General features: G+C 43.9%; 1 protein-coding gene across 3 annotated transcripts in view; it reads left to right on the forward strand.

The window, feature by feature from the left end:
• The window catches only part of LOC147693577 (solute carrier organic anion transporter family member 2B1-like), a 617,951-nt gene that overhangs the window by 137,806 nt on the left and 452,328 nt on the right, over positions 1-27,817 (forward strand). For all 3 annotated transcript variants that reach the window (XM_086933807.1, XM_086933808.1, XM_086933809.1), the window contains exon 3: positions 20,667-20,804. In XM_086933807.1, the coding sequence (XP_086789933.1) occupies positions 20,667-20,804 (138 nt within the window). The remainder of the gene's footprint in view (positions 1-20,666; positions 20,805-27,817) is intronic.

The raw sequence follows: 27,817 nt of genomic DNA on the forward strand, positions 1-27,817 counted from the left end.
TGCAATTCCTTCAAAAAATGCACAAAATTGCATTTTTCTAAGTGCCATGTGCACGCATGCCAATTTTGGGGGTGCATCAGGGTTGCCTTTTGGCCCACTAGCACCCTTGAAATTGCATGCGCAATTTGTGATGACCTTTTTGGTAATCGCAAATTGCCAATGGTTCCCCATTCATTCCTATGTGCCTCGAGGCCCATAGGAATGAATGGGTAGGCATTTCCTATTTGTGAATTACAATTAGCGATTCGCTAACAGTTAATGTGTAGGCATCACGATTTATTTAGCGATTCCTACATGCATAAGGCATTGTGATTCATAAATAGCGATTCCTTAATAATCGTCACAGGGAACGTTATAGTTAGGCTCAGATTTTACACACACAAAACGTGAGTTTACTATAACTTACACTCCCACAATGCACTGCTTATGACCTTACATATTACATTGCTCATAACATGTCAGTGGCATCACTGATGACATCTCAAATGACATAACTTTTGTCATCATCTAGCAAAGTTAACTTTAATATAATGCATAAAATACCATTTACATTTTTTAGGTCTCGCCTTGGCAGCGCATGCGCAGTTTCAGCAAGACCTAAAGTAATCTGTATGTTGGCTGAAACTTCATGTAATCTGTTTTTCCACTTGCTATTGGCTTACTTGTGGTATTGCTATTGTCATCTCACTTTCTGTTGGCTGTTGGATTTGCTAACTTCCATCTAGTCCCGATTCAGCTGTGCATAACTACTGCGTGCACTTCTTTTAATTGCCTGTAGTGTGCCATCTGTTTTTCACGCGGTAGCCGCATCTTTAATTGGAGACTTTAGTGTACGCTGGTTAAATCATATTCTGCCTCGTCATGCTGTGGTACGGACGTGCTGGTCTTTAACGTCTGGCATCTGTATGACGGTTAAGACCAGACCACATACGATTACACGAGAAACCTTCACTGCCACCCTCATGAGCGCTGTAATCAGAACGAAGATGCAAGTGTCAGGACAAGCGGTTTAGGAACAGAACAGCAAGGAAAGCCCTGATAATGGATTGATGCTGCGGAGTCAATGCGTGGGGAGGAGATAGTTTATCGCCGGCGAGCTTGCACACAGGGTCCCGCAGATCACGGAAACCATAGCACACAAGCATTGCAAGCAGCCGCAGCAAGTTAAAAAAAGCTGCACTAGAGGTCCGGATGACTGTCAGAATGCACTTTGGAGTGAGAACCATGAATACAAGGCACAGAGCCTTTTCACCATAGTATGTGTGTTCCATGAACACCCCCACGCATGCACACAGCTTCCCCAGTAACGGATTTGGTGTCAGGAGCCGGTAATTGGCGCCCTGCTATCCGGCTGGCATCTAGTATTTTCCCGGGATTACTGAAGAGCACCTGAAGTAGGCAGATCGCTGCTTCCCCGTGGGCAGACGCCATCGGTGTGAGGGGCAGGCCTCTTTTGAGTCCTTTCACTCAGGCAGGCATCAGCAGACAAAGGTCTCCCTCCAGCACAAAGTCAGCCGGCACCAGATGACGAGCCACCGATCCGCCAGATGGGCAGCGCCTGGCGGCAGACCCACACTCACCAGGGAGAGGGGCGCTGCGGAGCGGCAGTACCACCCCTCCCTGACCCAGGAGGGCGCTCTTCAGGGGAGCAGGGTCGCCCCCTTACGCCCATACTAGACTCTAACGCAGTGCTCCAGCAGTAACACCGCACGCTATCAGGAGTTTAGCACAATTCTGTGCCAACAGAGCACTCTCAACATGAGGGTTAGCGCCCACACCACCATCCTCCAATGCAGTGCGCTATCAGGCGTGTAGCGCCATTCTGTGCCAACTGGGCACTCTCAACACGAGAGTTAGCGCCCACACCCCCATCCTCCAATACAGTGTGCTATCAGGAGTGTAGAGCCACTCTGTGCCAACGGGACACTCTTCACGTAAGGGTTAGCGCTCACACCCCCATCCTCCATTACAGTGCACTATCAGGAGTGTAGCGCCACTAACGCTCCACTGCAGCAGCAACACTGTGTGCTATCAGGAGTGTTAAAGCAGCTCTGTGTCCTCAGGGTACTCTTAGGGCGAGTGTTAGCACCCCCAGGTCTAATGACACGAGCACTTTCATGGCATTACTCCATTGCCTCACTGTAGCAGAAGCGTAGGAGCCAACCACACACTCCAGTGCCAGCGTTACCACCTCAAAGCCTCAATAGCTTGCTCTAAATGCCACTGAATAACCAGCCCGTTAGCACCTCCCTGTTCCAACAGCAGACTCTAATGTAAGCGCTAGCACCACTCTCTCTCCAATTTCGTCTCTATAGGCATTATACATAACATAACTGTGTATCTGTAAAGCCCAGGTTCACCTGCAGGCATCTTGGCGATGAATAACAGATGGTTATTGTTAGCCAACTCAATGGTACTCATTTTATCGACCTCAGATGGATGAAAGGCCAGGAGTGAATTTGCTGGGATTTGAACCTGTGACCCTGAGGGCGAACACAGTCCCCTGTAGTGGAAGCATCAGTCCACTGAGCCAACAGACGCAAGATAATCGCAGCAGCTGATGCTTCGCTCGCTAAAGTACCTAGTAGATTTAGACGCAATACACAACAGTCTGTTTCTGCTAGATGTAAATGCCTACGGGTGTGCTAAGCACCCACAACCAAGCCAGTGGTGTGCTAACATCCTCGGTGCATGCAGGGCACATGATTCTGCACGGGACGCAGTCCCACACACTCTGGCGCCTTTTCAGAGCCGGTGTAATGGATACCCCCTTGAGTGCAGTGGGCGGATGAGTGGATTAATGCACCCCTTGTGACGAACACTCAGAGCAGCGTCAGTGATGAATGCCTTCTTAAAGTGGGCAGTGCCCCACGGCTTCTTTGTGCTCCCAGCGGGTCCCAGGGGCTGTTGGGCCACAGTGCGCCAGCTGAGGCCCCACAATAATGCTCAGTCTGATGGGGGCTTTAATGTGTGCAAATTGTCCATCAGCTGCCAGACAGACATAACCCAACCCACAAAATTGAAGTTTTCAAGTTGTAATGAAGAGAACATAATAATTTCAAAGCTTTTGGCCACAGCATATTTAAAAAAACACGTCTATCCCCTCCCTTTTGTGGGGAAATAGGCGGAGGACACCTGGTCGGATATGTAATCTGTCATCGCTCTCTATTACACAGGAGACGCTTTCCTCAGAACGAGCAGTTCAAGGCTCTCAGCTGCAGCACACCGCCAATGACCTTCAATGCACTTCCGGGGTAGAGTGCGAGGCTACGGGGGGGCACAAGTCCTCAGGCAAGGAGGCCACGCGCCGTCTCATCTGCCACAAGGGGCAACTGCAAGTAGGAGGGAAGGGCGAGTACACAAAACAAACAATAAACACAGCCCTTCATCTATATTTGTTCAACTTAATCAAAATATATTTTCTATCTACTGATTTATTTTAATATTTGATCCTGTTGTGTAAATTTCATGACATATGCTCGGTGTTCAATATAAACCAATATATATTGAAAAAAAAATATGAAAACGATGCAAGGCAGGCACAACACACTAAGACCCATTGAGGGAAAACAGCTTCAAGACCTAGCCCATGGCACAAGTGCGGCATGAAGCGCTATATGTGCATAGCTGCCAAGGTTTGAAATTGCTGCGTGTGACATTTTCATTATTTCAGTGTAATTATGAGTGACATTTCAAGGAATATGAGTGACACCTTCTTGTGAGCAAAATCAAGCAATGAAGACGAGAGAAACATATAAAATATCAGAAATTACACCCATTTGAGCAACAAGAAACTCTAAGAGGACCTTAAAAGTGCTGCACATCACAAGAATTGGAAGGGAACTAACCTAGTGCCCTTGTAACCTGATAGTATAGTCATGCCAGGCACAGGCTGGACCCTGTTGAGAGGACCCAGTTGTAGAACACTGATGGCACCATGACTGTTATGAGACGCCTACCAGTGCCTGCCCTGGCTTTTAATGATAAGCAACACCTCTGCTCAGCTCTTTCGGACTCAAGCAAGTGTTAAAGTTAGACATGTGTTGAAGTTCTAGTGTTGCATGGCTGGGCTGGGGCGCAGGTAGGAAATTGAACATGATCATGGGACCTATGCGCTGCCTTGGTCGGACACACCTGTTCATGCTGCCGGACGGCTGGTAGAAAAACTATTAAAACAGACCCTGCCAGTGCTTCAGCCAGCCTATGCCGACTGGACCACCTAGCTTCTCTCTGGCAGTCACTCAAACGGGCTGAAGACGGCTGGAATGCCAGAAACCGGTCCTCGTAAGCTTGTTTCCGGTCCAGGGAAGACATGGCTTGGCAGTTCGGGCTGGACTGTTCCCATGAGGCACAGGGTCAGACTGATTTGCATATAGCCATGTCTGAACTGGGGTGGCAGAGTGGGCTAAATAACGGTGATGGATTAAACCCAGATCTTTTGACTGGGTGTGAGTGTTTTATTGATTCAGATGCTCCGTCCATCACCACCCCCTTTTGTACCGCTTTTGGCCGCCATAAGTGTGGCAGGGTATGCTCAGACGTGAGTCTCTTGCTCACTTTGCCACTGGATTCAAACAAGCCGGGCTGGAATGCCAGAAACCGGTCCTCGGAAGCTTGTTTCCGGTCCAGGGAAGACATGGCTTGGCAGTTCGGGCTGGACTGTTCCCATGAGGCACAGAGTCAGACTGATTTGCATATAGCCATGTCTGAACTGGGGTGGCAGGGTGGGCTAAAGAACGGTGATGGATTAAACCCAGATCTTTTGACTGGGTGTGAGTGTTTGATTGATTCAGATGCTCCGTCCATCACCACCCCCTTTTGTCCGCCATAAGTGTGGCAGGGTATGCTCAGACTTGAGTCCCTTGCTCACTTTGGCACTGGATTCAAGCAAGCCGGGCTGAAGACGGCTGGAATGCCAGAAACCTGTCCTCGGAAGCTTGTTTCCGGTCCAGGGAAGACATAGCTTGGCAGTTTAGGTTGGACTGTTCCCATGAGGCACAGGGTCAGACTGATTTGCATATAGCCATGTCTGAACTGGGGTGGCAGAGTGGGCTAAAGAACGGAGATCGATTAAACTCAGATCTTTTGACTGGGTGTGAGTGTTTGATTGATTCAGATGCTCCGTCCATCACCACCCCCTTTTGTTAAGAAAAGCAGCATGAGTAAGAGCAATGCAGATACCAACACACCTATCTGATAACTAATGCATCCAATAAGACACCTAGGCATGCACTGACACATCCAGGTATACAGCAGTGCAGACACTGACACACCCAACACTAATGCATCCAATAATACAACCCGACACACACTGACACACAAATTGAGACACCCAGAGGCTTACCAATGCAGATTCTGAAACACCCAGGCATACAGCAATGCAGACACTGACACATCCAGGCACAGAACAACACAAACATTGACACACACAAATGCATACACTGACACACCCATAGACATGCCAATACAGACACTGACGCACCAACCCACATAGCAAAGCAGACACAGACACATCAAGGGAAACAGTAATGTATCCAATCACACACCCACGCACACACTGATGCATACACTGGCACACCAAGTCTCACACTAATACATTTGCTAACACACCAAGGCACATTCTGATGCACATACTAACATACCCATGTGCACATTATTGCATACACTAACACACCCAGGCACACACTGTTGCATACAGTGACACACCCAGGCACACACTGATGCATAACCTGACACACCCAGGAACTTACCAATGCATACACTGACACACACATTTATTCAAGAATGCAGAATATAACACACCCAGCCAAACAATAATACATCCAATTACACGCCCAGGCACATTCTGATATAAAAACTGAAACAACATAGGACTTACCAATGCAGACACTTCCACACCCAGGCATTCCTCAATACAGACACAGATGCACCCATCTAAACTATAATGCATCCAAGAAGACCTCCAGGCATACAGTGACACATACACTGACACACCCAGGCATACACTAAAGCAGACTTTGATACATCCAGGCATACACAAATACGTACACTGACACACCTAACCAAACTCGAATTCATCCAGTAATACACTCAGACACACAGATGCATATTGTGACACACCCAGGGTGATACTATGGCACACGTTGGCATACCTGGGCTGCATTAATGCAAACACTGACAATGAGTTAGCTCTTTGTTTGAGTGGGAGAAATCATTTTTCTTTGTCTAGAAGGGTTTTTAACAGTTTTTAAAAACAATTGTAAACATGGTATAAAAAAATGGTAAGAATGGGGAAATGCAAAGAATCAATTGGCTCCAGTCTTCAAAAAACATTATGTAGTCACTGGAAGCAAAAGAAAAAACAAAAAACTAACAGCTATGCTTCACTGTATCCAAGAATGCACTCACAGAAGAAAATTTTACAGTGACAAGTGAATAGTCATGTCACTCAATTCTTCACTGGCAGCTGATATTGTAATGACTGCAGTTGATGATGGCTCTCCAAAGGCTACTGTAGAGGTCGACTGTCCTGCTGTACCTGCTTTCTCTCGCATCATCTGGTTGTAGACCCGTTCATGAATTGTTTTAGGTGCTTCTATATGGAACTTGTCTCATGTGAATACTTCTTTGCAGTGCCTCTGGCTAACTGCTTGCACAAATATTGCACTGCACATATTTTTCTGTTCATTTCTTTCCCTCAGAAGGTATAGAAAAACGCTTCCACATATCACTTTCTTTTCTGTGAGGTGGTGTATTTTTCTCCTCATCCTCAACAGGTTGTGGGTGCTCATCTTGAACAGACATTGCAGCTTCAACAATTGTCTAAAAGCATAGTGATTCTCAATCCTCATTCTAGAGTCTTCACTGGAGATGTAACTGCTTTGTGCTGTGGTTTTCCATGTGCAAGGGTTGGGTCTTAATATAGCCAGGCAGATGACAAGGTCTGGGTGTGTTTTTGAGTAAATTCATCAATGTGATGTGTAAATTTTCAGATTCCCGAAAGTTTTTAAATAGGTACCTTTGGTGGTAAACAGATATAAGGTGGTGTAATAAAAACTTGTGATCATTAATGACAATTGAGTGGTGTACATAGTTGCAGTAATCTTTAAAACTTTCAGCGAATCAGTGGATTCAGGATCACCAATTCATTCTAATCAGATGATCAGGATCAAAAACCATAGAGTAGTAGTCCGCCTATGTTCACTAACCCCCGAAGATATCGCGGAACCCCAAAAATATTTTTATTTAAAATTGGTTTCATTACTTTCAAATTTTTATATACTTTACATTGACAACATATGTGATTTTTATGTTTTTAAATGTACAAAAAGTGATGTAATTTGAGATGTAATAAATTATGTCATCAATGATGTCACTAACTATGCCATGTAATATGTGTGGACTTAAGCAGTGCATTGCAGTGGCGTAAGTTAAAGTTTGTTCAGATTAATATAACTGATGTATTTCTATGTTGTAGTATGAGTGAAATCTGAGCCTAACTATGACATCCCTGTAACCTGTTTTTTCAGTGAATATATGTAAATAAATACATTTGTTGAACACATGTATTGTATAATAATGCCAATAGTCCAGCTGTGCATGAAGTACAGTAGGTTCATCATCCTGTCACTAAAGGATCGAACATAGTACGTAGAGCAGGGGACCAGGAGTTGGTCCTGGACAAGCGGATCTAACCGGTCAACAAACAAAACAACATACCAATCTGTATTGGACCAAAAAAAGGTATGGGTATGTCCTAAGAAAAATCTGCATCCAAACAGTAAAGCTCATTAGGTACACCATATTTATGAGCAGCGTGTGGGGATGGGCAATACACTGGGGAAGAAAATTGAATTTTCTGTCAAAAGACCCATATGGTGAAAAGAGAGAGGTACACAGAGAAACATCAGTGGTGGGGAAAAAGAGCAGTGGATGTGGGCTCTTAATCAGCTTCTGGCTTTTCTCACACTTCTAGGGGCCGGAAAGTTGGAAAAGGGGGGGGGGGTGACTTAATAGCACTACATGGCTTGGAAGGGGTCATGAGTGAACCATGTGCTTTGTACACATAATCAGGGAGAGGGCCTTATAGTTAGGTTACCAAGTCTCAGGAAATGAGACCAAGTGGCTTCAAACCGGGTGCCTTATCCTGAAGTTGATAAACAACTCTTTTGTAGGAAGCCACTTTATACATTTCTGCTAGTCACTCATTATGTGTGTGGGTATGTAAGGTTAACGCTATTTGCGTAGGATGCAAAGTTTGGCTGTCGTCTATGCTGTCTCCAGCATCCGCCAGTTCTGCGTTGTGAGGTCACACAAACCACATGAATCGTTTAGCCTAATCAGAGTGGAGTGGCATAGAGTGGAGGGGCATGGAGTGGAGTTTAATAGAGTGGCGTTGTGCAGAGATGAGATAATTGTTGTGGAGTGACATAGAGTGGCATGCAAATAGATCACAGTAGCATAGCATAGGGTGGAGAAAAGTGGAGTAAAGTGGTGAGAAGTGGCATAGAATGATGTGGTGTAGAGTTATGTGGAATGAATTTTAACAGAGTGCTGTGAGGTGGAATGGCATAGAGTGGAATATGCATCATATGGCAGTGCACTGTCATAACAGACAATGCATTTCTAACTTAAATGAATATTACAATTGTACATACAGGTTTACTACTGAAACTATACAGTACACAGAGCAAAAAAGTATTTGTTTACACCACATTTTAGAATTACCAAAATGTGCTCCTTTTGGTTCTTTCCTAATTCCAACATATTCTGAAATATTTGTACCGTTCACTTACAGATTTTAAATTTTGTTGTGTGCCGGAATAAAAGGTTGTCTTTCCTACTCCTACTATCCAGCAAGATATTCACATAAATACTCTCACTTTGAAGTCAGAGAAAGAAAAGTAATCAACAAGCTCCCTTGGAAGACAGCCTGAAATTGAACACTGTTCTAGAATGTCCAAAGGAGAGCATAAGTGGACAATGGACAAGGTCAAGAGGCGATGGAATGACATCAAGAGAAAGACCAAGGAGAAACTCTCCACCGACCAGAAGGCAGCAACGCAGACCGGAGGTTGGGGCCCAGAGCCAAATCTGGAGCTGGATGGCAAGGAGGAGCTAGTGTTGACAGTCATCAGTGTGGAGACTGTGGCTGGAGTGGGGGGACCCGACACTGCTCGACAGGACACAACACAACTGCAACAGGGTGTGACCACCAGATACTGAGGAGATGGGTGGAGATTGCCACGATGGCACACATACACAATTAAGCAGAGCACAATGCACACCGTCAATGCCTCTGGGTCATCACCCAGGTCTACAGACTGACACAATGTACAATGACATGTTGTCTGAATGTCAACCTGTACCATGCATCTACACACATGTGGACACATTGTAATACACCATCTCCCCTTCACATCTCAGGGCAGTGTCGACACCTCCTAAAGAGCAGTCCCAGACACTCTTCACGGATGACGAGAAGGACAACGCCAGCATCAACGCCCAAACCATCCAAGACATCATTGTCCTCATCCACCACTCACCTCTAGACTCAGGGCAGCCCAGCTACATCAATGAGACCCCAAACACCACCCAAACCACCCAGCAGGAGGTACCCACAGCCCAGCACCCTCCCAGGACCTCCAGGAATAACACATTGCCTTCCAACGCCGTGTTCTGGAGTGCCAGATGGAGATGGCTGAGCAGGTGCTGGTGGGCTTCGGCATCATGGCTGTCAAACTGGACACCATCTTTGGGTGTCTATGTCCGTCCCATGGTCTCCAACGAGCCCTGCCTGACATCGCCCCAGTCATGACACAGAGAGAAGAACACCTGTCCGCTCAGAGTGGCTCCAGCGATGCCTGCCGTGAGCTGGCACACATACGGAGGCTCATGGAGGACATGGTGCGGATGGAGGCAGAAGGGATGGCAGCCACCGCTGCATATCATAGAAATGTAGCTGGGATCTATCATTCCATAAAGACCTCCATCATGACATTGCTGTCACAAGGCGTGGCGCTGATGAATGTTGCTGCGCCCACACCATCCATATCCCCGTCCCCTGGTGTGTCAGTGCCTCCCAGTGTGCCAGCCGGATCCACTCAGGTCCGTGATGTGTCAGTGGTACACAGTGCGGCAGCCGGATCCACTCAGGCCCCTGATGTGTCAGTTCAGAAAAGGGCGTGGTGATGAACAGAGTGTCTGAATTAAGCAGACCACTCTTACCCAGTCCAAAGATCAGGGCTTGATCCATCACCGTTATTTATCTCACTGTACCATCCCAGCTCAGAACCTGGCTATATGCAAATCAGTCTGTCCCTGGCCCAGTGCATCATGGGAACAGGGCAGACTAAACTACCAGGCCAATTCTTCACCAGAAAGGAGACAAGCTACCGGGGACCGGTTTCTGGCATTTCAGCCGTCTTCGGCCCAGCTTGCTTGAATCCTGATGGTGCAGTGATAAAGGGACTCATGTCTGAGTATACCCTGCCACACCTATAGTGGCCAAAAACGATTCAGAAAAGGGGGTGGTGATGAACAGAGTGTCTGAATTAAGCAGACCACTCTTACCCAGTCCAAAGATCAGGGATTGATCCATCACCGTTATTTATCTCACTGTACCATCCCAGCTCAGAACCTGGCTATATGCAAATCAGTCTGTCCCTGGCCCAGTGCATCATGGGAACAGGGCAGACTAAACTACCAAGCCAATTCTTCACCAGAAAGGAGACAAGATACCGGGGACCGGTTTCTGGCATTTCAGCCGTCTTCGGCCCGGCTTGCTTGAATCTTGATGGTGCAGTGAGAAAGGGACTCATGTCTGAGTATACCCTGCCACACCTATAGTGGCCAAAAACGATTCAGAAAAGGGGGTGGTGATGAACAGAGTGTCTGAATTAAGCAGACCACTCTTACCCAGTCCAAAGATCAGGGCTTGATCCATCACCGTCATTTATCTCACTGTACCATCCCAGCTCAGAACCTGGCTATATGCAAATCAGTCTGTCCCTGGCCCAGTGCAACATGGGAACAGGGCAGACTAAACTACCAAGCTAATTCTTCACCAGAAAGGAGACAAGCTACCGGGGACCGGTTTCTGGCATTTCAACCGTCTTCGGCCCGGCTTGCTTGAATCCTGATGGTGCAGTGAGAAAGGGACTCATGTCTGAGTATACCCTGCCACACCTATAGTGGCCAAAAATGATTCAGAAAAGGGGGTGGTGATGAACAGAGTGTCTGAATTAAGCAGACCACTCTTACCCAGTCCAAAGATCAGGGCTTGATCCATCACCGTTATTTATCTCACTGTACCATCCCAGCTCAGAAACTGGCTATATGTAAATCAGTCTGTCCCTGGCCCAGTGCATCATGGGAACAGGGCAGACTAAACTACCAAGCCAATTCTTCACCAGAAAGGAGACAAGCTACCGGGGACCGGTTTCTGGCATTTCAGCCGTCTTCGGCCCAGCTTGCTTGAATCCTGATGGTGCAGTGATAAAGGGACTCATGTCTGAGTATACCCTGCCACACCTATAGTGGCCAAAAACGATTCAGAAAAGGGGGGGGGGGTGATGAACAGAGTGTCTGAATTAAGCAGACCACTCTTACCCTGTCCAAAGATCAGGGCTTGATCCATCACCGTTATTTATCTCACTGTACCATCCCAGCTCAGAACCTGGCTATATGCAAATCAGTCTGTCCCTGGCCCAGTGCATCATGGGAACAGGGCAGACTAAACTACCAAGCCAATTCTTCACCAGAAAGGAGACAAGCTACCGGTGACCGGTTTCTGGCATTTCAGCCGTCTTCGGCCCGGCTTGCTTGAATCCTGATGGTGCAGTGAGAAAGGGACTCATGTCTGAGTGTACCCTGCCACACCTATAGTGGCCAAAAGCGATTCAGAAAAGGGTGTGGTGATGAACAGAGTGTCTGAATTAAGCAGACCACTCTTACCCAGTCCAAAGATCAGGGCTTGATCCATCACCGTTATTTATCTCACTGCAATGCACTGGGACAGGAACAGACTAATTTGCATATAGCCAGGTTCTGAGCTGGGATGGTGCAGTGAGCTAAAAAACGGTGTTGGATCTAGCCCTGATCTCTTGACTGGGTTTGAGTATTCTGCTTAATTCAGAAACTCTGTCCATCACCACCCCTTGTTGTTTAATTATTTTGTCCACCATAAGCGTGGAAGGGTATACTCAGATGTGAGTCCCTTGCTCATTGCACCATCAGGATTCAAGCAAGCCGGGCCGAAGACGGCTGTAATGCCAGAAACCGGTCCCCGGAAGCTTGTTTCCTTCCCAGTGAAAGAATTGGCTTTGTAGTTTGGTTTGCCCTGTTCCCATCATGCACTGGGACGGGAACAGACTAATTTGCATATAGCCAGGTTCTGAGCTGGGATGGTGCAGTGAGCTAAAAAACGGTGTTGGATCTAGCCCTGATCTCTTGACTGGGTGAGAGTATTCTGCTTAATTCAGAAACTCTGTCCATCACCACCCCTTGTTGTTTAATTATTTTGTCCACCATAAGCGTGGAAGGGTATACTCAGATGTGAGTCCCTTGCTCATTGCACCATCAGGATTCAAGCAAGCAGGGCCGAAGACGGCTGTAATGCCAGAAACCGGTCCCCGGAAGCTTGTTTCCTTCCCAGTGAAAGAATTGGCTTTGTAGTTTGGTTTGCCCTGTTCCCATCATGCACTGGGACAGGAACAGACTAATTTGCATATAGCCAGGTTCTGAGCTGGGATGGTGCAGTGAGCTAAAAAACGGTGTTGGATCTAGCCCTGATCTCTTGACTGGGTGAGAGTATTCTGCTTAATTCAGAAACTCTGTCCATCACCACCCCTTGTTGTTTAATTATTTTGTCCACCGTAAGCGTGGAAGGGTATACTCAGATGTGAGTCCCTTGCTCATTGCACCATCAGGATTCAAGCAAGCCGGGCCGAAGACGGCTGTAATGCCAGAAGCCGGTCCCCGGAAGCTTGTTTCCTTCCCAGTGAAAGAATTGGCTTTGTAGTTTGGTTTGCCCTGTTCCCATCATGCACTGGGACAGGAACAGACTAATTTGCATATAGCCAGGTTCTGAGCTGGGATGGTGCAGTGAGCTAAAAAACGGTGTTGGATCTAGCCCTGATCTCTTGTCTGGGTGAGAGTATTCTGCTTAATTCAGAAACTCTGTCCATCACCACCCCTTGTTGTTTAATTATTTTGTCCACCATAAGCGTGGAAGGGTATACTCAGATGTGAGTCCCTTGCTCATTGCACCATCAGGATTCAAGCAAGCCGGGCCGAAGACGGCTGTAATGTCAGAAACCGGTCCCCGGAAGCTTGTTTCCTTCCCAGTGAAAGAATTGGCTTTGTAGTTTGGTTTGCCCTGTTCCCATCATGCACTGGGACAGGAACAGACTAATTTGCATATAGCCAGGTTCTGAGCTGGGATGGTGCAGTGAGCTAAAAAACTGTGTTGGATCTAGCCCTGATCTCTTGACTGGGTGAGAGTATTCTGCTTAATTCAGAAACTCTGTCCATCACCACCCCTTGTTGTTTAATTATTTTGTCCACCATAAGCGTGGAAGGGTATACTCAGATGTGAGTCCCTTGCTCATTGCACCATCAGGATTCAAACAAGCCGGGCCGAAGACGGCTGTAATGCCAGAAACCGGTCCCCGGAAGCTTGTTTCCTTCCCAGTGAAAGAATTGGCTTTGTAGTTTGGTTTGCCCTGTTCCCATCATGCACTGGGACAGGAACAGACTAATTTGCATATATCCAGGTTCTGAGCATGGATGGTGCAGTGAGCTAAAAAACGGTGTCGGATCTAGCCCTGATCTCTTGACTGGGTGAGAGTATTCTGCTTAATTCAGAAACTCTGTCCATCACCACCCCTTGTTGTTTAATTATTTTGTCCACCATAAGCGTGGAAGGGTATACTCAGATGTGAGTCCCTTGCTCATTGCACCATCAGGATTCAAGCAAGCCAGGCCGAAGACGGCTGTAATGCCAGAAACCGGTCCCCGGAAGCTTGTTTCCTTCCCAGTGAAAGAATTGGCTTTGTAGTTTGGTTTGCCCTGTTCCCATCATGCACTGGGACAGGAACAGACTAATTTGCATATAGCCAGGTTCTGAGCTGGGATGGTGCAGTGAGCTAAAAAACGGTGTTGGATCTAGCCCTGATCTCTTGACTGCGTGAGAGTATTCTGCTTAATTCAGAAACTCTGTCCATCACCACCCCTTGTTGTTTAATTATCCTGATGTGTCAGTGGCACAGAGTGTGGTAGCCGGTTCAGCAACACCCATGGGTGGGGCAGGGCACACAAGCAGGGGCAAGGACGTGGATGGGACTGTAGTCAGAATGACCAGGCACTATCATTCATCACTCCCACCTGGCCTGTGTCTGCTTGGTCCCACACATGGCCTCATGACCTTCCACTGACCCACGATACACTCCGATGCACTCACCTTGGACAGCGACATGGACTGCCACTTCCGGATTGATGTCCAATGACACGGCGACCAGGCTACGGACTGTGTCCTTCTCTTCAGCAGGACTTGTCATCCCTGGATGGACTCTGGCTGGCCCTCCATGGGCCCATATTGTGTAGTGTGCTGGCCATTGCTCTGAACCGCTCCAGCTGCATAACTACACTGGATGTGCAATAAACATCCATTGACGCACTGCTGTGTCATGTCTATCATCAGTCATGTATGCATGTGTAGATGAATGTAGGGACAGTGATTTCCCTTGCCTCAATGATGCGCATCCAGTGGGATGGCAGTCAGAGTGTACTACATTGCATTTTGTGTACCGGGTCCCATGGACACTACAACTGAGATACACGCATCACTCACTTCCTTGTCCGGACATGGACTGAACCACGCCCAGAGCACACGTGTTATTCAAGACCGAGCAACACACGTGGGCCCTGATGGCCTGCAGAGCGTGGCTGCATGGTGTGCGGGTGCCGTGTCTGCGGGCCACAGGCTTGTAGCCGCACGTGGTAGGACATCGAGTCTACACGCCGGTGGCGGAAGGTGAGCAGTGAGGCCTGGGTGTGAATGGGCGGCCATGCTCCATGGGCGGCAGGTTCCTTTGTGATGCCTCTGCCTGGGTGTGCATGGGCGGGCATGCTCCGTGGTCGGCGGGTGCCTTTGTGATGCCTCTGACTGGGTGTGCATGGGTGGGCGGGTGCATTTGTCTTGTGCAAGTGTGTGTACTGTACCAGTCAGGTATCTGGATTCTGTTTCAGATGAAGGCTCTGACTCAGATGTGTGACCTAATGGACTGCACTACATGCCGGCAAGTGGTTAAAAACACACAGGTGAGCTGTGTGGCCTGGGTACGCAGTTGTAGCTCTCTCTCTTCTTCTTCTCTCTCTCTCTCTCTCTCTCCCTCTCTTCATCTCTTCATCTCCCCTCTCTTCTTCTCTCTCTCTCTCCCCCTCTTCTTCTCTCTCTCTCCCTCTCTTCTTCTCCCTCTCTTCTACTCTCTCTCTTCTTCTCTCTCTCTCTCTCTCTCTCTCTCTCTTCTTCTCCCTCTCAGATTTCCTGGTGCTAACATGCCTTATTGCTGGTTTTGTGTTCTTATCACCGATCTGTCTGGTTGTTGACAATGTTGAGGTGTGGTGTTGGTGCAGCTTTTGGCATGGGAACGCCTACTCTGCATATTATTAGCGATAATTGCAGGGACCCTTTATGGCAATGTTTTTTGCGGCTTCCATCGAGGGTAAACTGGTGCTGTGGGTTGTTAGCACCAGCTTGTGAATGCGGAGGTACATTTATCATGACTTTGGCGGCGATAAAGTGCTGTTAATTCAGCGATAGCTCCTTGTGAATATGGCCCTAAGCGTGATACTATCATGTTCTGAGTGAGCCGGTGTGTTGGAAAATGGCCATCTCTGAAGCGTCATCCCAAACGTTTTGATAGCCTCATCCTCTTTTTCTAAATTTGTTTTGTTGGCTTTGGGACTCTGAGCTTTCTAAAGTCACAAATCAATTTACCCTTTTAAGATACTTCCAAGCATGTATACATAAACAGATATCCACACCAGTCATGTACAGTCATCAACTGCTCAGCAAGGCAACACACCGACTCAGGATGTCAAGGCACTTAAAACATTTAATACAAATCTCACAATAATATGATAAAAACATAATTAAAAAAGGTTCTGAAAATGCATTCAATAAAGAGAACAAAATGTATCACACTTTTACAAATTCTCAAAATTTCAACAACCCCCTAAAAAAGAATATAATGAGACACTCAAATTTGTCATTTACATGTTAATTTGCAATCAATAGAAATTCCGCGTTTTTGCTGTGCAAATAAAATGTAGGACATGTTTTGAGTTTTACATAACCTGTCTGTGACAAACAGCTACACTAGTGTGAGGTCTACTCTTCTCAAATGCTAGCATTGAGAAAATCTTAAAACACTTTTACGCTGTAATTTCGGATTAGAAAGGAGTAGCTGCATCATGTTTCATATCTTTGGAATGGTAATGCTAAATCCTCTTTGATGGTAAAGATGGATTATACATTACTGTTTTAGAACTGCAACTATTAGAAACTGGACATTTCTCTGCTGGTGCTGCTCTGTGTGCCTTGCAGTCAGTCTCCAATACATGTCAAGACTGTGTGAAAGCTGCACTTTGTGCACTCCCTATGGACAGTCACAAACACAGGAAGCCTGGGTGCAACAGAATTCATCTCCATTCACCTCCATTCTGATAGGGAGAGGTGGAGTTGACATTTACACCTGGATAATGTCCTGTGTCTCACAGAAAGGGCTGCTACCCCCTAGTGATAGTCTGGAGCCTGGACTGGGATGGAAAGGGGGCCTGTGCACATTGAGGGTTTGCTTTGAAGTCACCCTACTTTAAAGGCACCTCTGGGTATACGTATTGAGGCTCTGACACTACCAAGGCAGTACTTTACTGGACCTGTGAAGAACTCAGACAGGAGTAAAGACTGCTGTGCTACAAGGATTGCCATTTTGCCTGACTGCTGCTCTGAAAGAACTGCTTTGCTGAGCTGCCCTGCTGCCTGCTTATATCTGCCTTGCTGAAGAAAAGGATTGGACCCATCTTACTTGAGCCCAATGTGACTCCAGGGGCCTAATGGCTTGCCCTTTGTTTCTGAAGTCTTAGGGACAACAAACACTTACTACGAACTTTCTACCCTGCCTGAGGTGATAATCCTGTCATGAGCCTAAGAAGTGGGTTCTGCAGCTGTCCTGCTTAAAAACTGATGCAGTGACAACTTATTGCTAATTGGAACAAACAAAGTGCCCTACGATGCCAACGCATGTGAAACTGTAAATGATAAAATTAAAAATTTACACTAACTAACAAAATCGAAAGGTTATTTTGAATTTAAAATGAATTATAATAAATAGGTCACTAAACGAAAAATATATTTTCTCTAATCATTTAGAAAAAGTGGTCGGATAAACAGCAGATTGTGGTTGAAAAGAATCAGTAGTAGTGATTTTAAAATATGTTATTTGCAACTGGAAAATATGGCCATGGTCTACAGAAATGGAAATACACATTTTTATATTTGTTTTCCTTCCTGTTAAACAGTCAAATGAAATAAGTAGCTTTTCATAAAGCTTTAGTTTGACAATAGAAGAGGTATAGACAAGGGACATAGAATTTAGGAGACCTGGGAATACTAATCATACTGTTGCTGGAAATGTGAATCCCTGGGCCTTTTCTAAAACATATTTAAGTGAGATTGTGATCTTTGCATCATCAACTAATGCTAGGATCTTTGCAAATGCTTTAACCATTGGCCTAATCATCACAAGCTGTTAGTAATTGCTTGGGCCAGAACTCTCCGCTTTTTTTGAAGACAGGGAAACGTATTGCCCCTTTCCATAGTGCTGGAGCCTTACCAGATTTTAAAATTGTTAAACCATATAATTAATAATCAAACCCACCAGTCAACATCACACTTCAAAAGATTGCTATGCCTCTCATCTTAGCGTATTGATAAAGAAGACCTGTTTAATTGTGCTAGCTATTTTAACTAAAGATATACAAATAACATTATCAGAAAAATAAGGCTAGTTTATATATTTCAGTAGTTTCTCTCATTTCAAAGAAGTGATTAATATAGAAATCCACGTTCTTTCATTAATATTGAGTTTTGCACACATCTCCTTCTCAGCTTTGGAAAATTTCACAATGTACCAAATGAATATGTCATTCTTTTCCTTTGCATTAGATCATAATTCTTGTTTTTCCGCTATATTGGTTTATTGTTGATTTAGACTTTCAGGATCATCATAGTTGCTATATTATTATTAACTGCAATAACAATATATTATATTAATATTGTCAGAGAATAATGAAAATTACCTGCTGATAACTTGAGGCCTCCGTGTGAAAATGAAAGAACCCAAATTCAGGCATTTGACGTTCATTTTCTTGTTCAAAAATCTCTGGTCATGCTGGACTCTAGAAGGATGGCTGATGTATATAGTTTTGTTGCTTTGAAAGCATTAAACTCATGTAATGTAATGAAATCAGAGTGATCGTCTTGCACACATTGTCATCTCACCATGAGGAAAGATCTCTACATGCAATATCTTTAACTTAGTCATGTTCATTGAATGACTAATCAGTCTACTAAAATGTGTGGAGACAATTAGTATCATAACCCTATCTTTCAACAGAATCAATCACATGATTTTAGGAGGATAATTGCAAGTGTAGGATCTTCATTTTAGTGTTTTTGTAGGTGCAGTGTCATAAACAAACATTTGCAAAGCCAATAGGGCTCACTTATGCAAGAGCTATTGGCTATGCCAATATATTTTAGCCATGTTCTACATTAGCATGGCTGCTGTTCAGCATGGCTATATGGTAGTGGAGTATGGGAGAGTGGCACGGAGAGTCATAGAGTAGAGTGTCTTAGAGTGGCATATCATGAAGTAAAGTAGTGTGGAGTGGAGTGGCAAGGTGTAGGGTGGAGTGTCATAGAGTGGAGTGGCACAGAGTGGAGTAGAGTTGAGCAGAGTAGAGTGTCATAGAGTGAAGGGATGTGGAGTGAAGTTAATTGCTGTGGAGAGGCATAGAGGCGAACCAATAGAGTGGAGTAGCGTACCATAAGGTGGAGTAAAATGTCATAGAGTGAATTGGAGTACAGTGGCGTGGAGTTTTATAGACAGGAGTGGCATGGAGTTTTGTAGAGTGGAGTGGCATAGACCTGCTAAGCAGTGCTAAATTGCTTCTGTTCACTCCCTAAAATATTGAAAAATTTGCTTACACCTGATCAGCATCTTTTATTTACTAGTACAGTGGTATACGATATATCGAGGACTAGTAAACTAAATGCTATTAGTGGGCCTGCAGCACGTCTTGTGTCAACCACTTACAGTAGCCCCTTAAACATGTCTCAGGCATGCCATTTCAACCTATGGACAGCCTAAAACATCTGATTCAACTTGGCAAAGTAACTCCTCTGCCAAGCCTAAACTTTCCTTTTCAATCCATATGTCAATCCAAAGGTAAACCTTAGACAGTCTTTAATGCATGGTTCCATGAATTTAAAAAAAAATTGGGCATGTACTTTTAAATTTTACATGTCGTGGTAGTGACAAGAACCAGAATTTTTTTTCACGCGTGCAAGGCCTAACTCTCCATTAGGATAGCATTAGGTTAGCCCAATACATTTCATAAGTAACAACTTGTGTTTGGGAACAAATGCTAATATCATGTCAAATCTTGTTAAACATTTTCCTAAGTTGGTGTGGGATTTTTCTTTTGTTGTGTTTTTACTTTAATACAGTTTAAGCACTTCTAAACATTTAACACTTTGCCTGTTCGGTAGGCCTATCTGCGTTTGTACTTAGCTAACAGAGGGTTAAGCACAGGTTGATTTTGTGACCCTTTGTGGATCACCCTGACAACGATGGTGCCTGTTGCTTGAGAAGGACTCACTTCCCCCTCAACCAACAAACCAATTGTTCACAGAAACAATTTTCAGTCTTTAAATTTCATGTGGAGTGGCTAACTGAAAGGGGCTGTGAATAGATTTCTGCAAAAAAAATGAATCAATTTCCAATGCTGAAAGACCAGGACCGGTATTATACAAAGTGCCCTGGGGCACAACGTGTGTGTGAGCGTGTGTGTGTGTGTGTGCGGGTAAGTGTGTGTTTGTATGACCACTTTCTGCTCACTAGGGCCCTTTGCTATTACAGAAGGGGCTGGAGATGCTTGTGCATCCCCTTTTAATAATACAGCTTGCACATTCTCAGGTGAGACAGTTCATGACATTCTTAATATGGGGCCAGATCATAGCTTTGAAGCATATTCTTCATATTGCTTCATATTGCTTGCTGCTTGACAATAAATCTATCTAATGTTAACCTTGAGCATATATCAAGTGTTCTGTTTATTGAAGGTGGTGTTCCCTTAATGTAATACACAGTCTCTTCCATAATCAGGTGTTTTATATTTGGTCAAAACATTTATCTACTAACTCTGCGAAAGTTGTTTCATTTTGAGTTCTTAAACAAGGTTTTGAGGGTATAAAAAGAACACTACAGAAAATACATTAAAAACACCATTAAGATTAGATTCTAAAAAATATTATTTTCATGGAGGTGTGTATTTCATTAACTAATGTTCATAACACCTTTAATTTTTGTCTCTTCCAGTTTTTTGTTTGCTGTCATGGATTTATCCAACTTTCCGCCTTTTTGGTTTCCGGATATCTCAAAAGCTCGATTTCAACAATAGAAAAGCGTTTTGGATTATCAAGTGAGATGTCTGGTTTAGTGACTTCATTCAATGAGGTACGGATTATGCTGCAATTTATGGACATATATCAATAAATATACCTTTCTAAAATGTGTATTTACTTTGATGAACAGTCTTTATCACACTTGTCAAAAATGATAGTAAGTAAATTGAAATGGAAATCTGGAACTTTCCAAACTCAAAAAACAGTAGGAAAAACTAGCAAGCTCTGCATTTGTCTTCCAACTGCTGCCAGTTCTGAAGATTTATATTCAATTGCAATTCATCATTATCGGTTGAAGAATCCTTACGACCATATATTTGGCCCATACTGTGTTGTATATGGACAAAGTTTCTTAGACAACATCCTACTTCATATTCTGAAAATCTGAGTAAGAGAAATAAAACTAATTGATGATTTCATATTGATTATCTGTTTGTGCCCCGATGAATGGCGGAAGAGCTCTGAGTAAGGCCCCTGAATGGTTGTGATATTTTTTTACCCGGGTTGAGGTTGAAAAAAAAGAGGAATGTTTGGTGTAAAAGGAGTAAGTTATTGGTTTTAACTGTGACATACTAAGATTTCATGCAACATCATGACTCAGTAAAATACCTTGAGATTCACATCCACCGTGAGGCCACTCACATTATTTGTATAATTACGGCCAGGCCGTTCACAAACTAGAGAAACAGATCAGTAAATGGCTGAGGCTACCATTGTCATTAGCGGGTTGGGTGACAATTCTGAAAATGGTTGTCCTTCCCAAATTTTGATATCTTTTTAATAACAGTCCTATTCCATTTACGGATGACTTTTTTCACACACTGCGTTCGCTCCTGGTCCGGTTGTTATGGGAAGGGAGACAACCATGGAAAAGCTGGTCAATCCTGATGCTACCGTATGACAGCGGGGGGTATAATGTCCCAGACTTTCCACTGTATTATTTAGTGACATAATGTCAGTATGCCCACGCCTGATATCACCCAGATGCACGTATAGCGTTTCCATGTCCAGAAGCGGACCTGGTACTTCCGGTCAAACTATCCGCGGTACTCCCCGGAGGTTTGCCTCGAGACAGATGTGACATCCAGACAGTTTCTACCACCTCATGGGCCTGGGGGAAATTGAGGAAATTCACCGGCGCTGCACATCTCTATTCATCCTCCCTTCCCCTGCCAAATGGTCAATGGTTCCCCCTCACAGGTGAGGGGCTGGTACAGGGCACATTGACTACACTGGACATTAACAAAATAGGTGATATATTCCCCGTGGGGCACGCTTTCTACCTAGATGAGGACGACAAGTTGGAAGGTTGCAGTTTCATCATGACCCGTGTAAGATTGGCTCTGCGGGCCACATTTCCCACATTCCCGATCGAGCTAGACTCATTTCCCCCACTGACATTAGTGATAGAGAATCCCGATAGGGCTTGACTAATTCCCAAAATGTATAAAGGTAGCATTGCCCTAAAACCAATATGTGACACCAAACTTCAACAAGCCTGGGAGGCAGATATAGGGGGCCAATAACGGACGACCAATGAGCAAAGTGCTGCGGGCCACTAAAGAAACCTCCCTTAATAGTAGGCACTAACTGCTTCACTTTAAGTTTCTGCGCCAAGCCTACTTTACTCCTGCTATGGCACACAGGATAGGCGCTACTAGGTCCCGTACATGTTTGAAATGCGCTGCATCATATGCCGATTTCATACACTTAGCTTGGTCTTGCCCCCGATTACAGGCTTACTGGACGGGGTACACATGACTCTGGGAAAATAATCAGCAACCAGCTGAATCCCGTCCCTGAGATTGCGCTGTTAGGATATACGGTACAGATCCCCATAAAAGTCAGGAGATTGGCCTCCTTAGGACTTCTTTTGGCCAAAAGAGAGATTGCTATACATTGGGGTCAGAAAACTGCTCCCAAATTGCAGGTCTGGTTACAAAGTACTGCATATTGGAATATTAATGCCGAATGTTATGCCAGCTTGATGCCATTGACATCCTGCCCCAGAGACATATGGGGTCCATTCAGAGACTATGTTTCAGCTAATAAACAAGTTTTAGACACGCAGATAGAAAAAGGCATTGTACTAGAGGGAATGGGATGAACGGGTGGCTGTTATATAATGCAGCCGGAATGGTCCAATGTTCGGTTTGAAGTGCCTATGTGGGACTTGGGTATGTCCGGTTGGGGGAGGAGTAGCGGTGACAACTACGCAGCAAAGGCGTGGAGTTGGGCTGAGCGCAAGTTCTATATTGCGGGATAAGTGTAGTAAGTGACTGTGTTATTAATGCTGCCATGATTACGACTGCTATTGAACTTTTAGGTGTGAGATTCAGAATTGGTATATTGCTTGTATGTGATGGTATGTAAACAATGTTTAAGTGATCAAAAAATAAAGTGTTAAAAAAAAAAGATTTCATGCAACGTGGACTTCTATTCACAGGGTGTGATTGCATTTTTGGAAAAGACATGATAAAAACCAAAGCTACTGAGTGATAGGAAGTGAGCTTCATGGAATTGGTTAAATGATCCTCTTCTTGCAGGAAAGAGGAACTTCCATCAAGTCTGGGCAAATGCCTGCAGTTTTTAAACTCCAATTTCAGTCTTGTAGAACACTAAACATTGATTGATTTAATAGAATGTACTATTTAACATGGGGGTATGGCATTTTCACGTATCAAATACCACAGGACATGTTGAAGCACATTTATTATTTATGAATTATTATTATTGTAAGGCATGAAACCCTTGCTATCAATTTTTTTAAATATACTAGTTGATGTTCATCCCAGCCCTTTAATTCTGATTGTGTTTGATGAATTTATTATAGAAATACATATATAAATCACAGGTTGATGTTTTGATAATGATCTGAAAAGTTGGCACATAGTGGTAAGAAACGAACTGATAAAGATACCTTGAGACTGATGTTTTCAATGTGAGCCATAAATGAAGAACTGACGGAATGCTGTTCAGACATTGTCTTTTGTACCCAGATATGTGCGTCTGTTCCTTAAACAATGCAGTGGAGTCCAAATAAAAGGCTATTTTGACCTACCTGATACATAGTCTGGGTGTAAACTAGTTTTCATTGTATTGAGATCAAATTATGGTAGCAGAGTATTTATTTCTCTCCTGTCTGCTTCTTTTCATAATTTTCATTCAAATGTAGTATATTTTCCAGTAAACCAACAAAGTGGAACAGGCAATCTTCAACCTGGATGTATATGGTCCTAAAATACAAGTTAGTAAAGTTATACAAATATACTGCATACGTTTGACTAGCGCAGGTATATAGGGCCCGATTCACAGAACTAACTTAAGCCAAAATCCTAAAAGACTACTTTTGGTATTCAAAGAAGTTAGGATTTTGTCTTAAGTTTGTCTTATGACAGACTTAAGGCAGACATAAGGCAGACTTAAGTTAGGATTGTGTCTTAAGTCTGTCTTAAGTTTGTCTTAAGACAAACTTAAGACAAAATCCTAACTTCTGTGAATACTGAAAAGTTTAGGATTTTGTTTTAAGTTAGTTCTGTGATTCGGCCCCATAGTACAGGGCTTAATCATACATATATTGTTGACAAGCCAGAAATCACTTGTGCAAAAATGTTGGGATGTGTATTTTTCTGCCATAAATGGCAAGCAGAAGTGAAGGGAGGAATGGAAATCCAGGGCAGAAGAAGAGGTGAAATACATTTCTGCAAATATACTTAATATATGTGTTAAAATTCCATATTAGATACTTAATTTATCATGCATGTGTCTGTATTAAGCACCACTGAGCTGTGTCTCAATAGTGAATATTTCAAAATTCACAATCAATAAAAGAACAGCTAATATTTTGTAGTGTTGTTCCTATATTCCCAATAGGCTCTGCGCATTGGAATAATATATCCTATAGATTAGACGTAGGACTGAGGTTGACTAGGTCTCTATCGAAAATACTAAACTTAATAGTGAGTACCAGCTAGCTCAGAGGTCACTAGAAACTTTCTCAAATTCACAAGAAGGGATTAGTTTCTGACAACTGCATTAACATGACAACTTTGTTTCCCAAGAATAATAAATATATCTCTGGAGTCGCGGAAACAATAGATAAGTATTTTACTCAGTCAATCGTGCATGCTTCGTTTCAACAGAGGTTGTAGAGAAATAGAGAGACGTGTGTCTTCAATAAAAAGTTTTATTGAATAGTCTTCTTTCTCATATAAGAGAAGTGAACTACTACTATTGTTAACCAGACTGCAAAGAATAATGCGTACAGCGACATTTGTATTATAAAATAATACTGTACAAGCATTGTATGGATTCTAAGCCAACTAAAAATACATATATACATAACATTGACTACAAATACTCAACTGGTGCTTCTAAATACGCCTACCCCAATGTACCTAACCTAAGTCGAGTACGTGTGAGAAAGTAAGTATTGTGTTGCATAGGTTTAGTTTTTTTTGCCGAGAATCTACCAAAGGTTTCTCTAGGTTCTAATCCGCTCCATACCTCCAGCTTCAGCGGTATACAGTGCCAGGACACCACGTAACGAGGTAACAGTGCGCTCTACAAGTATACATACATTACATACATTACATTACATTACATACCTTGGTTTAGAATGAAGGAGTTCTTGTATCTCTGTCTCAGGACGCGATTTCCCAACACCCTCCAAGGGGAGCTTGGAAACACCGGAGCTGGATTCTCAGCAAGAGAAAGGCAGCCTCTTGATCAGTGCGTCAGCTGGAGTGTCGGCTTCCTTCGGCACTTGCTGTAGCGAGCTGCGTCGGGCAAGTAGATAGTCGAACTACTCTGAACCAGCGTAGTTTACCATAGCAAGTGAAGGCATATTTATACCTTGAAGGTGTTTTGGAATGCCATAGATTGACGTAAAGTCGGGCATAATAACGTCAGGAAAGAACCTCTAGGGAATAGTTGGTCTTTTCAATGTACATGAATTCTTGGACAAATCAATATTCAAGCAAGGGGAAGTTCCCTAACTACTTAAGCCGATTTTCCAAGAAATCGTTGTGACGTTTGGTACGGGTTGAAGTAGCCATGGCTGTATTTGGTCTGCATGGGCTATATCTAAATAAGGGATTGATTTCTATGCCTATATAAGGGCAATGTGAATTGTACCTATATGCGGGCATGAATCGGGAAAATTCACTCGGAGCTCTAAACGCCACACAACAATGTGGTCATTGTGGAGTTCATGGGCATAAGCGCGAGAGACATGACTTGTTGTTTTTCTTATTTTGATTTTATAGGCTTCAGTGGCCTTTTCTATTATGACTTCATTTTTCTAAATCAGCTGGACTAAATAAAATAAAACAGTGCTAAGGTTGTGCTTCATCTATACTTCAGAGTGTGTATCAGCACTAAGTAGTAGGCACATTTGTGTTGTAGATCTTTTGACATATACACTGTAAATTAAAACAATATTTGAAACTATGTATGGGCACAAACATAAGAAAATGTTGATGTATGAATGAATGCAGTTAATGTTTACTAAACCAAAGTGCTGATCTACCAAATATTGTATGCTATTCACATAGAGGAAAAGTTTTGGGACCGGCTTTGACTTTGGTGAACAGATAATCTTGTAGTACTTGCCATTTCGTAGTGCTTTAATCCCAGCATCACTAGTGGACTCAGCCTGCAACATTTAGAGATGTCTGCTGGCCCAGTGGAAATCTCTTGCATGTACAAAAACCTTTGTCATGGTGGTTCATGTAAATGCTTTGAAAGTGTCGTGAACGTTACGCTCTACATGGCGAAGATGGCGGGTCCATGTAAATGCTTTGAAAGTGTGATGGACTTTACCCTCTAAATGACTGAGCCGTACGTCAAGCCTTCAACATTTTTTCTATTTTCAGAAACTAAATTCCAAATTTTGTTTTGGGAAATAAAATAGCCAATGAGCTCCCACACCATGGGAATTTTCTACCACAGTGAGGGAGTCAATTTGCAGTTTTCAGTGCCCATTTTTGCCATGTTGTATCTGGCAATGACGGACAGTGAAAGCTGGCCAGGTGTTTGTCCACATAAATAAGGTGGGTGCACCAGGGGTGTATATATGTGGAGGAGTTAGAGTAGTCTCTGACATCTACATGATGATGTTTTATCTAAATAAGGCTGGTGGAACTCCGCTTTAGTGGGGAGGGTGCCCTGTCACCTCTCTGCCAATGTCTAAATCAGGCCCTTTGTCTTGTTAAGTCCTCAGTCTGACTTAGCAGCAGGAGAACTCTGAATATGAGAAGGCTACTGATCTGCCTCCGTGTTTTCAGAGCTCACCTAATCTGAAGCCATTTGGACTTGATAGGACTTCCCAATCTGTCCAGATGTTTATAATTGAATAAACTAAGCCAGGTCGTGAGGCTTAGTGGATTAATGCATCTACTGTTGGGGCCTGCGTTTGACCTCATGGTCACAGGTTCACTTCCCAGTCACTTAAAAAAGCACAGAGAGGCAACATAAATATTTTACAATGCACAAATGCACAGTAGATGAATTATTCTGGACTCTTTGATGGCATTGACTATGACCCATTAATGAGTTCTTGGTCTACATATGGCGTAAGATGATTGAATAATACAGCCAACAGTGCAGCCAAAGTGTTTCGCCCTAGATAGGGCTTCCTCAGGGCAGTAAATAGGCGCTCCAGTCTTTTGATAGTTACGGAAGTTCCAGGATCATTTTGTCATATACTTCTCGTTGGTACATAATAATTCCATGATTGCAACTCTCCTCATTGAAAAACCTTATATGCGTCTTCCACACTCCTCAAAAGTCCAAAGTTACTCTAAGTCTCCCAAACATGAGGTGTAATCCAAGTTCTGATTTCTTGTGTTCACTATGAAAGGTGACAGTCCTAAAGTTCAAGAAAGCAAAAGACACACAATTGATGGACGTAATGCAGAACAAATCAAAATATTCACCCCCAGTCAAGAAATCTGGGTTAAATCCATCATTCTTTTGCTAACCATGCCACCCCAGTTTAGACCAGGCCATATGCAAATCAATTTTGACTCTGTGGAAAGAGTGTTTGATTTCCTCAAATGCTCC

Source organism: Lissotriton vulgaris, chromosome 8 (genome assembly GCF_964263255.1).
Source record: "Lissotriton vulgaris chromosome 8, aLisVul1.2, whole genome shotgun sequence".
Taxonomy (NCBI): domain Eukaryota; kingdom Metazoa; phylum Chordata; class Amphibia; order Caudata; family Salamandridae; genus Lissotriton; species Lissotriton vulgaris.